Here is an 11,605-nt window from a genome sequence, read left to right as displayed (position 1 = left end):
GATAGAATGTTGGCCTGTGGACTGAAAGGTCCCGGGTTTGATTCTGGTCAGGGGCACATACCTCGTTTTCAGGCTGGCCCTGGTTAGGGGACGTGGAGGAGGCAACTAGTCGCTATCTTTCTGACTTCGATGTTTCTCTGTGTGTCTCTCCCACTTCCTTCCACTCTCTCTAAAAAATCAATGGAGCCCTAGTTGGTTTGGCTCAATGGATAGAGCGCCAGCCTGCGGACTGAAAGGTCCTGGATTTGATTCCAGTCAAGGGCACATTCCTGGGTTGCAGGCTCAGAATCAATGATACTCTCTCATCATTGATGTTTCTATCTCTCTCTCTCTCTCTCTCTCTCTCTCTCTCTCTCTCTCTCTCTCCCCCTTCCTCTCTGAAATCAATAAAAATACATTTTTTTTAAATCAATGGAGAAATGTCCTCAGGTGAGGATTAACCAAAACAAACAAACAGGTGAGGATTAACCAAAACAAACAAACAAAAAACCCCAGCTTCGTAGAAAGAGTCTGGCTGAGTGGTAACCTGCTGGTATGACATATCTAATAACAACCACCACCAGCCCTACAACTAATAGTCAGGGGATGTTGGTTACCTGACTGGTCCAGGTCTGAGAACTTCACAAAGAGTAATTCATTTAAGTCTTACAGCACTAGGAGGTGAGCTGTTATTGTCAATCTCATTTTATGGAGGAAGAAACTTGAGTCCCAAATGTTAAGAGTTGGCCTAAGTCTCATAGCTGGTGGGTGAAAGAGCAAGGATTTGCACCAAGCTGTATCCTCTGGAGCTCCTGTATGTTTTTCAGATGTGGTATTAGGGAGAAGAGTTATGGTAAAAGGCAACTGACAGGTGGTTTGGTATTGAGGAGGGGCTGGTCCACATGTGCATTGATGCTGTTGTTTTTAATATGTTTTTATTATTGGAGAGAGAGAGAGAGAGAAATAAGAGCCCATCAAATTCAGTTCTGGGGTCATCCAGCACATTCTAGAGAGCTAGCTATCCACTGGGGATATGTGCCTGAACTTCCTCCTCCTGAAAAGCTGGGTGCTTTCTCATCTCTTCGCTACACACCCCATTGATAGCAGGAAGAGAGCACCCATAGTGTCCCATCAAGCACAGAGGTGACTCTGCTGAATCAGCCTCTCCTAGTTCTCTCCTCTGAGGGCCTTGGGAACTCGTATCAGAATAAGCAGTGGCTTCTTTTTTCTTTCAGTTTTAGAAAGATGCTATTTGGATTTTTGCATGTAGCTGTGAAAGTAAAAACAGGATTTATAATGCTGAGAACTGAGGAAGAATTTTGCAACTCACCCCAAAGGAGAAGTATTGGCTTTTTCAGCTTCCCCTTGACAATGGGGATTGATGGCACTGATGACTACATGGGAACTGAAATAGATCACTGTGTAGGGAGGAGGTTGGGGGTATCAATCGGTCCCAGCTTTCCTCTCTTCTTGGCTGACAGGTGTAGGCTGAATGCTGATTGATAAAACTTCCCTGTCTAGTTGACAGGCCCAGGTGCAAGTCCTGCAAGCTGGGAATGTGGCCGCAATCCTGGGGGCAGCCTCCTGTGTGGACCACCTGCATTGAGGAGCAGGTGGAGTGTGGGCAGTGAGTCCCAGCCTTCCCTGCTCACATTAGGTCTGTCTGAGCCCTACCCCATCTCCCTGCAGCCTTTCTGGCTGGGGATTGTGTTTAGAGGGCAGATCTGGGAAGGGACTCTAAAGAGAAAGGAAAAAGAGAGAAGAGGGGAAAAAAAGAATAAAAATAGCGTGGCCATTGAGCGGATGATGGAAGATGGGAAGAAGGAAGGTGGACCCAGAGAACAGAATGTTGAAGACAATGTTTGTGGAGGCTCAATATCAATCCAGGTAGATTCCAAGTACTTCTTCTGGAATTAAGCAAATCTGTAAATTCTTCTGACAGCTGTGGTGGCGTTGGAGGCACCCTCAGACCTCCCACTGTGCTCCAAGGTGGCACCCCCTCCAGTGAAGAGTGTGGCAGGAACACTGGGTCAGGTCCATTCCCCAAAGATGTGAGACTCCTCTGGCAGTGACTTTGGCTCTATGACACCCAGTGACCTTACCAAAATTGTCCTTCCCTCTCTCCAGCACCGGGGTCCCACCTGCATGGTGGTCTGAAGGCTCTCCCAGTCCCCTCCCATTTTCCTCAGGGGTGTTTATTCTAACACAGCACTGGACTATCTAATCCAGGGGTGGGCAAACTTTTTGACTCGAGGGCCACAATGGGTTCTTAAACTGGACCGGAGGGCCGGAACAAAAGCATGGATGGAGTGTTTGTGTGAACTAATATAAATTCAAAGTAAACATCATTACATAAAAGGGTACGGTCTTTTTTTTTTTAGTTTTATTCATTTCAAGCGGGCCGGATAGTTTGCCCACGGCTAAATCCCTGCCCATCTTGGCATCTGCTTCTCAGATGACCTGAAGGGGCAGGAACCTTAACACTAAGTACCAGTGTTATGTCTAGTTTATACCTGAGAAAACCTAGGCACCAAGAGATAAAGTGAATTGCTTCAAGAGAATGGAGACCAAGAATTGGAGACAACTCTTTTGGGTCTCCCTAAACAGAGTACAGACTCGGGACAAAAACTGGAAGAGATATGGAATCAAGAGGGGAGTTCTAAGAATGGGAAGTATTCTGGCCTCCTTGTATGTTAACTGGGAATGATGCAGCAGAGAGGGGATAAAAGCAGGAATACAATCTTGGGAGGCAGGATGGCTAGGATCTAGCACACAATGGAGGGTTGGCTTTCTTTCTTTCTTTCTTTCTTTCTTCCTTTCTCTCTTCATTTATTTATTTTGTATTTTTGGAGGGTTGGCTTTAAACAAGAGCAGGGACTACTCTTTCTTCAGACCAGGAGTGTGTGGGCACAGCTGCACGTAGATGGGAAGATGTGGTAGTGGGAAGATGTGGTGATGGGAGCTTGTGGAAATTCTTCTCTGGTTCCTTCTATTTCTCAATGTGCTTTGAAATGGGCACTTATCCATTCCCAATGGATGTGTAAATTAACCTTTGATATGAGACTTCCCAGCTTGGCAGATGGCCAGCCTCCTGCCCTAAGAAGGGGTTACCTGCATATGCCAAGGAGTTCTTAGAATTGGTACTAATGGAGTTCCTTGCTGATTGGAGCATCACTTCCGCTAGCAAAAGTCCAAGATATAGGGTGTCCATAAAGTGGTTTGGATCTCTAATAAATTCACTTTCATATAAGGTATAAATAATTTGTGAAATGTGACCAAAAAGAATTTACCAGAGATTGAAATTAAGTTGCTCATGCTTGTTTTTCATTCTTTCATTTTGCAGGTAATGAGCTCTACATTATACTGAAGACAGCTGTATCCAAGTATATCCAAAATGATGGTGGATGATGCATTGAAAGCCGGCCTTCCTGAAATCAACTGTGTGAAACCTTGAATGAATTCTGTGTTGCCTTTTGCAGATTGTTTCCATTTTGTATAGAAGTGAACTTTTTTAAGCATGCAAATTGCACAGGACTTAGTGGGTGCCCTGTTCATCTTTACTTCTTTTCCCTCTAAGACACTCCTCCCTCCCCAAAGTCAGTATCACTGTCTCCTTCTCTTCCTAGATTTTGCTGTCCCCACCCCAACTTTTTTATTATGATAAAATATATATAATATATAATATATATAATATAAATATAGAATTTACCATCTTAACCATTTTTAAGTATACAGTTCAATAGTTTTAAGTACATTAATATTATGGTATAACCATCCATCTCCATAATTTTTTTCATATTACAAAACTGAAATTGTCCCCATCCTATATAATAAAACCCTAATATGCAAATCAACTGAATGGTGGAACAACCAGTCGCTATGATGTACACTGACCACCAGGGGGCAAATGCTCAATGCAGGAGCTGCTCCCTGGTGGTCAGTGCACTCCCACAGGGGGAGTACCACTCAGCCAGAAGCTGGGCTCACAGCTGGCGAGCGCAGCAGCCGTAGGTAGCAGGAGCCTCTCCCGCCTCCACTGCAGGTGGGCAATAAGGAGTGAGGGGTCCTAGACTGCGGGAGCCCCAGACTGCGAGAGGCATGTCTGACTACCGGCTATCCCGAAGGTCCTGGACTGTAAGAAGGCGCAGGCCTGGCTGGGGGACCCCCTGCCCCCAGTGCACGAATATTGTGCACCAGGCCTCTAGTTAAATAATAACTCCCTATGATCTCCTTCCCACCAGGTTTTGTATGGCTCATATGACCTCTCCTGCACCCCCTAAATGCAGTCTCTGTTCCTTAAAATAACTTATTTTGTGATATGATTGGCCACTTTTTAAAAATCCCCCTATCTTTTCTTCTCTCTTGCTAAAATACAGCCTTGCCACCCCTCTCAAGAATGAAAGTCCGCTCCTCTTCCCCTTCTTGAAGTCAGTAGCTGGTATTTCATAGGATAACAAAAGCCCACAATATCCTGACCAAAAAGAATAAGAAGATTGGACAATTCCTAGAGTGTTGGCAACACAGCATCGTCTTTCTGAAAAGTAATTTTGCAGTAGCGAGCAAGACACACACAGATGCTTAAATACATTTATCTAGTAATTCCTCTTACACAAAGATATGTGCAAATATTTGGTGCATAAGAGTGAAAAACTGGGAGTCCATTTGTAGGGACTTGTCTAGAAAAAGTCAACATGGACTCCTATGAAGCCATTAAAAATCATGTTTGAATATATAAGAAACTCATACAAATTAACAAAAGGAAGACAAACAATCCAATTAAAAAATGGGCAAAGGACCTAAATAGACACTTCTCTAAAGTGGACATACAAATGGCCAAGAGACATATGAAAAAATGCTCAAAGTCACTAATCATTAGAGAGTTGCAAATTAAAACAACAATGAAGTATCACCTCACACCTATCAGAATGGCTACCATCAACAAATCAACAAATGACAAGTGCTGGCGAGGATGTAGAAAAGATGGAACTCTAGTTCATTGCTGGTGGGAATGCAGACTGGTACAGCCATTATGGAAAACAGTATGGGGGTTCCTCAAAAAATTAAATATGGAACTGCCATTTGACCCAATGATCCCACTTCTAGGAATATATCCTGAGAAACCCGAAACACCAATCAGAAAGAATGTATGCACCCCTATGTTCATTGCAGCACAATTTACAATAGCTAAGATCTGGAAACAGCCCAAGTGCCCATCAGTAGAGGAGTGGATAAAAAAGCTATAGTACACTTACACCATTGAATACTATGCAGCAGTAAAAAAGAAGAATCTTTTACCCTTTGAGACAGCATGGAGGGACCTAGAGAGTATCATACTAAGTGAAATAAGTCAGTCAGAGAAAGACAAGTATCACATGATCTCACTCAAATGTGGAATCTATGTAACAAAATTAACTGATGAACAGAGTGAATCCAGAGACATAGAAGCATGGAACAGAGTGCAGAATCTGGGAGGGAAGGCAGGGGAAAGTGAGTGGGTGGGAGGTAATCAATATATGCATGTCCCATGGACAGAGACAATGGGATGGTGAGGGTCTGGGGCAGGGGCAGGCTGGAGGGGGTAAATGGGGGGCGGAGGGGAGGAAAGGGGACATATGTAATACTTTCAAAAATAAAAAATTATGTTAAAAAATTAAAAAACCATGTTTGAGTTTAACATATGGGGAAACATTGATGCCATAGTATTAAGTGACAAAACAAGATATAAAAACTTATATATATATTTTATATATTTAAAATAATAAATAAATAAATAAATAAAAATATATTTTATTGATTTTTTACAGAGAGGAAGGGAGAGGGATAGAGAGTTAGAAACATTGATCAGCTGCCTCCTGCACACCCCCTACTGGGGATGTGCCTGCAGCCAAGGTACATGCCCTTGACTGGAATCGAACCTGGGACCCTTGAGTCTGCAGGCCGACGCTCTATCCACTGAGCCAAACCTGTTAGAGCTGGATTTCAATTTTTTTAATAAACAATTCAATCAGCAGAGAAAGACCTGATAGAAAAACTCAATATTCAACAACAGTTATCTCTGAGAGGTGGAATTCTATATAATAAATGCATAATATGCAAATTGACCAAACGACCAAACGGCTGAAGAGCGGAAAGGTCATCGGACCATCATCCAGGACCACACTATGACACCCACTGGCGCCAGGCCAGCCAAGGCGGGTGCCATGTGATTGGTTAGAGGCCCAGCCATCATCGCCCCATGATCGCCCCGCAGAGGGAGGCCCAAGCCACTGGCCAGCAAGGCGATCAATTGGGGGCTCCACAATTGCCCCAAAGAGGGGGGCCCAGGCCACCAACTGGCGGGCTGCGGCGGGTGGGCAGGGCCTCCCTCTGGGAGGGAAGCCCGAGTCCTGAGTGCCAGAGGGAAGCCAGTACTGGCAGCTGGGGGAAGAAAGGCCTACTCTTGCACAAATTTCATGCATCGGGCCTCTAGTATTATATAATCTAAAATTTGTATTAATTTCTTTCTCTCTTTTTTTGGTATTTTCTATGACTGTGCATCTCTTTTATAATCCAAAGATAGATATAAAGAATATAAAATAAACACAATGAAAACAGAACAATCTTACCTAGTATTCAAAGAAATGCAAGTGAAAATTTATTTTTGTTTCTACCTAAATAAATGAGGAACTATGGTGTAAGAGTGATTTTCCTGCCAAGCCTGTTTTGTGGTTTCTAGAGCTGTCTAGGGCATTTGTGGAGGAACTCTGGCTGTTGCCTAACAACGTGCCTCAAACAACAGACACGGAAACATAGCTCCACGTATCTTTGAGAAAACAGTTCTGCCCTTCTATGGATGGAGGGAGTCTCGAAAAGAAACCAGGTATTTCTAAATTTTCTAAGACCTACTTCTCTCACTTGCTCTCAGGTAATACTACTTTTGGGTAGCCCAAAATGTAGTTGCTAGCTCAGCAGTTAAGCCAATAGTATTACAAGTCATGTTGAAACTGAAGTGGTCCCCATAGGCCAGAAGAGTGGGATACAGACAGAGAAGAAAATTAGCTTGTGAGCTGGAACAGACTGCCTGAATTTGAGGCCTAAAGGGATACCATCTGTGAATTCTCTCCCTAGGTGCTCAGGGAGATGAATGGATAGCCCACTGGATCCTATACACACTCCAGATGCAGTGGATCCTAAGGGGCAATGGGCTCTTCCCCTAACCCAAAGCATGCATATCTCGATCTTTATTGGTGGTAAGGTCCCTGGGAAGCTGACTTCTCCCTTAGATGGTCACTTAATGAGCATAGAATAAGCCTAAAGTGAGTAGGATTTTGGAAGAGACTTGGCATTTCCCCCAAGTGCCTGGGCAGCCCTAGGATGTGGTCATCCTACCACAGCACTCACTCTGGCCTAAGGCTCCATCCATCACCCAGATCCAGCTGCAGGCCACCAACAGAACTTGCCTCTAAGCCTCTGGTATCCTTTGCTTCTGAGTCAGTTGACCATCTTTCATTAGAGATATTACTGATGTCACAGAACAGCTATCGCCAGAGGCTGCACCACCCAGGCTGCACCTGCCATCATTGGGTAGATTGATTCTGATAAACTGAATTCTGGAGGGCAGATATCCGCTTCCTGTCAACATCATTTACCTGCAGACCACCTTTCTGGGGAATTTTCATTGCCTACCTATGATCTCTGCTCTTTTTTCCCAGAGACATAATTGACACACGACAATGTACAAGTTTAAGTACAATGTAGTGATCTTATATATGTATGTATTACAAAATGATCACCACAATAAGGTTAGTTAACACATCCATCACTTCATATAGTTATAACTTTTTTGGGGGGGGTGGTAACTTAAAATCTATTCTCTTAGCAACTTTCAAATACATAATATAAGTTAAAATTTAATGAAAAGTTTCATGATTCAATAGCTGGAATGAGGATCATGTAATAATGGAACTCTGAACACCTAAGAACAGTCCCCTCCACTGGTTGTTTGAGCTAACTCTCCAGAAGTTTCCCACCACCCACTCTGCTCCCATGCCTTTTCTCTTAAGGGCCCCATGCTCTCACTCATGTCCTTTACATATGCCACTCACTTGCCTTAGAATGCCATCCCTTCCTTTTTGCTTGGAGCACCCCTTGCCCTTACACAGTCAGTCACAAGTCCCTGCCCTTGTTACCAATTAATGCAAATTATAATTTGTTCAGTTCTCTGTTCTGCACTTCAATGTTAAGCACTGCTTAAGCATTGAGGACAGAAGCTGGGCCTCATGCATCTTTGGAACAACTCTGGATCTGAGCTCACATATTGCATAGAAAATATGCCTAATAAAGGTTTTGTGATGTTCTTTCATATGTTATGTGTCAGTAGCTAAAAAATTCCCATGCCCTTTGACCCAGTTATCCCCCATGGTGTGGATTTATCCAAAGGAAATAATTGAAGAGGAGAAAGGAAATTACACATGTTTATATTTGGTAAATATTGGAAATAAGTGAAATGTTTATCAACAAAGCAATGGGGAGTAAATTATGGTACAGGATCTTGACGGGACATGATTCATCCTCTCATTGGTTAAACAAACATAATGACTGCCAAGGAGGTACCAGAAATATAGCAACGAGTCAGATGCCTTTAATGAGGGCACATCCTGGCAGTCTTCTAAAATGATCATCACAAAACTATGGAGGAACAGAGAGCAATATGTGACCTCATGTTAAGAGAAGAAACGCAGATTACAAAACTGTCTGTACATTGTGATTGCAACGAGAATATGAACAAGATCTGGACGGGCAAATGACAATACTGCATGGTCGGATTACAGATGACATTTTCTTTAGCATCATTATAGCTATTTTTCAAGCTTTAAAGTTTTAGATCATCCCAAATGTTAACTGATAAAGAAAGCCACTCCTGTGACCCTGGCTCTCCAGGTTGGCAGTGGCATGAATGATGGGGTTATCTCCAGGTGGGCAGGAGTTTGCCACAAGATGATTGGGAGGGAATCTTCAAGGCAGTCTGGAGGGCTGGGTCAGGGCAGGTTATTGATCCGTACATCCAAGAGCATCCGCAGAATGTCACTCTAGGAACCAGCCTTCTCTGTGTCTGGGCTAGAGCATGCATCGGACCTGCAGGCTCCTCCAGGCTCTGCCAACACCATCACTTACACACGGTGCCAGGTGGGGAGCAAGTTGTAGTCTGGGAACCAGACGAGTGTTGGGACCTGCAACAGTTGGTGGCTGGTTCTTCATACCGGAAACAATGCTACCAATGTGAAAAGTGCCATTATCTCCATTGTACAGATGAGGAAACTGAAGCTCAGTTGTCCTAGGCCACCCAATGGGCAAGTGATAGAGAGTTGGGATTGAAAACCCTTTTCATTTCGGGCCAGGGTTCTTTCTATTCCCCTTGGGCCCAGAAGCAGGTGGAGATACATGAAGCCAGATAGAAGAAATCTACATGACAGGGTGGGTGGAGTCCTTTGAAAAGGGGAGGCAATAAGGAATCTCTGGGAGGGTTTCAGAGGCCAAGTATTTGAGTTTGGACTTGAAGCAGTTGGCAATGGGGAACCTTTGTAGGTTTGGGGACATGAGAGAAGGGTTTTATTGAAGAGGCGGCTAGTAATGTGTACTGGTTGGTGTGATTAGAGGAGAGGCTAGGCTAGACACATGGTAAAGTTGGTGGGCAGCTCTTGTTCTGTCTGATCAAAACAGCACCTACCTCTCCAGCTTCTTGGAAATACATCTCCATGAATCGCTAGCCATAAGATTGGATGGGAAACTGCTATATTATCTACTCCATGAATACCAGCAACTGATGTAAGGATAGGCATCTGATACAAACTTGGCCAATCAGAGCCCTTCCCTAGGAATTTTGACCTTGAGACCAGAAAAGGAGGAATGGGTCTCAGTCCCTTTCTGATGACAAAGCTGTGCTATGTGAGTCTGGAAGCTCAGTTGCCACTCAAAGATTTGAGAATCAGAGAGAGGAAATTCTGGCTTGATTCAAACCCCGGTCCCGTGCACTCTGAGGGCTCAGTCACCACCTTGTCAGTGCCACAGTGTGAACAATACTTACCACCTCCTTTTTACCTAAGCTAGTTTGAGTCAAATTTTTGTCATTTGTAAACAAAAAAGTTCTGACGTTTGCAGTAGGAGACATGCCTATCCTCAATCATTCAAGTTTTAAGCACAATTCTCAAAAACGCCTTAGGGGTTTGGGGAGGGGGGGGCACTGGGGCCATCATTTCTTGCACGTAAGAAACAACAAAAAATTTTGTCCTCATTTTTCAGTGTCAGAATCCAGAGCTCCAGGCTCTCTGGAGGGACAAGGCTTTGGGGATCTCTTCAGAGATTCATGGACGCATCTCCATCGCTGGTGTAGTGAGTCAAGTTGCTGCTCAGAACACTTTCCCTCCTGCTCCTTTGTGATTCAGAAGAGGAGAAGCCTACATGAGCGGATCTGCCACATAGGACAGCCAGGCATTTCCTATACAGGTGGTAAAGGTATCTTCTGAATTTCTCTCCAGCGAATGCATAGATAAAGGGATTGAGACAACAGTGGATAAATGCAATTGTCTCAGTCACATTGAGCGCCAATTTCAGATCCCGCTTCGTGTCACATTTGGGAAAGAAGTTGTAGAGATTGAGTGTCTCTAAGAAAATCATAACGTGGTAGGGTGTCCAGAAGAGGAAAAACATGATGACCACCAGAAATATCAGTTTAATGGCTTTAGCTTTCTTGTTGTTCTTGCAGGAAAACAGTGTCTGCATGATTCTGAAGTAACAATAACTCATAATGAGCAAAGGGAGCAGGAAGCCAAGAATGTTTGCTTCCGTGTTGCGGAGCACAGGCCAGATGTCCCGCAGGACCTCAGGGTAGTCCCCGAAGCACTGGTTTTCCGTAAGCTTTGTGAACATGAACTGGGGTGCTGCTACCAAGATGGCTGCTGCCCAGACGCCGAGACTGATGGTGACACCATGCTGCACTGTCCGGTTGTTCATGGAGTTGGCAGCCAGGACAATGGCCAGGTACCTATCGATGCTGATGATGGTGATAAAGAATATGCCTCCAAAAAAGCCAATGAAGAAGAAGGCAGTAGTGAGTTTGCATGTGGCATTGTGAAAGCCTTGTTCCCTTACCTGATAGTGAATCCAGAAAGGCAAGGTGGCTACAAAAAGCAGATCGGACAAGGCCAGGTTCAGGAGATAGATGTCGGTGATACTCTTGGACTTCTGACTATGGATGAGGGAAAACACCACCAGCAAATTTCCCACCAGGCCAAAGGCAAAGACAAGGGAGTATGCTATGGGCAGGAAGGTAGTTCCAAAGGCCACGATATCTCCTATATGACAGGCTTCTGCACTCTCATCATACTGAAAGTCTTCTGAAATTGATTCAGGGAAGGAGGTAGGCATGGTGAGGGTCTGGATCAGAAAGGAAAACAAGGAATAGCATGAGTTCTCAGAGTGACAAAGTCAGAATTCTGTCTGTCCCCATACATAGGCTGACTGGAAGCAACAAATATTGGTTGGTGCCTAAGCAATACATTTTTCAATGTCAGACATGTCGTCTCATTGTCCCCAAGGCTGTCTCTGTTGAGGCTGTAACTGATTCCTTTCACATTAGAGGAAGTCAGGT

At 44.2% G+C, this 11,605-nt stretch overlaps 1 protein-coding gene across 1 annotated transcript; it reads right to left on the bottom strand.

The window, feature by feature from the left end:
• Positions 1–10,298: 10,298 nt before the first annotated feature.
• CX3CR1 (C-X3-C motif chemokine receptor 1) lies at positions 10,299–11,382 on the bottom strand. Its single transcript, XM_023763414.1, has one exon. The coding sequence runs from the start codon at positions 11,380–11,382 to the stop codon at positions 10,312–10,314; it is 1,071 nt and encodes a 356-aa protein (XP_023619182.1). The 3' UTR covers positions 10,299–10,311.
• Between the last annotated feature and the right edge of the window lie 223 nt (positions 11,383–11,605).

The sequence above is a fragment of the Myotis lucifugus genome, unplaced genomic scaffold (assembly GCF_000147115.1).
Source record: "Myotis lucifugus unplaced genomic scaffold, Myoluc2.0 scaffold_283, whole genome shotgun sequence".
Classification (NCBI taxonomy): Eukaryota; Metazoa; Chordata; class Mammalia; order Chiroptera; family Vespertilionidae; genus Myotis; species Myotis lucifugus.
The sequence above is the reverse complement of the archived record's forward strand: the minus strand, read 5'-3'. Positions and strand labels throughout refer to the sequence as shown.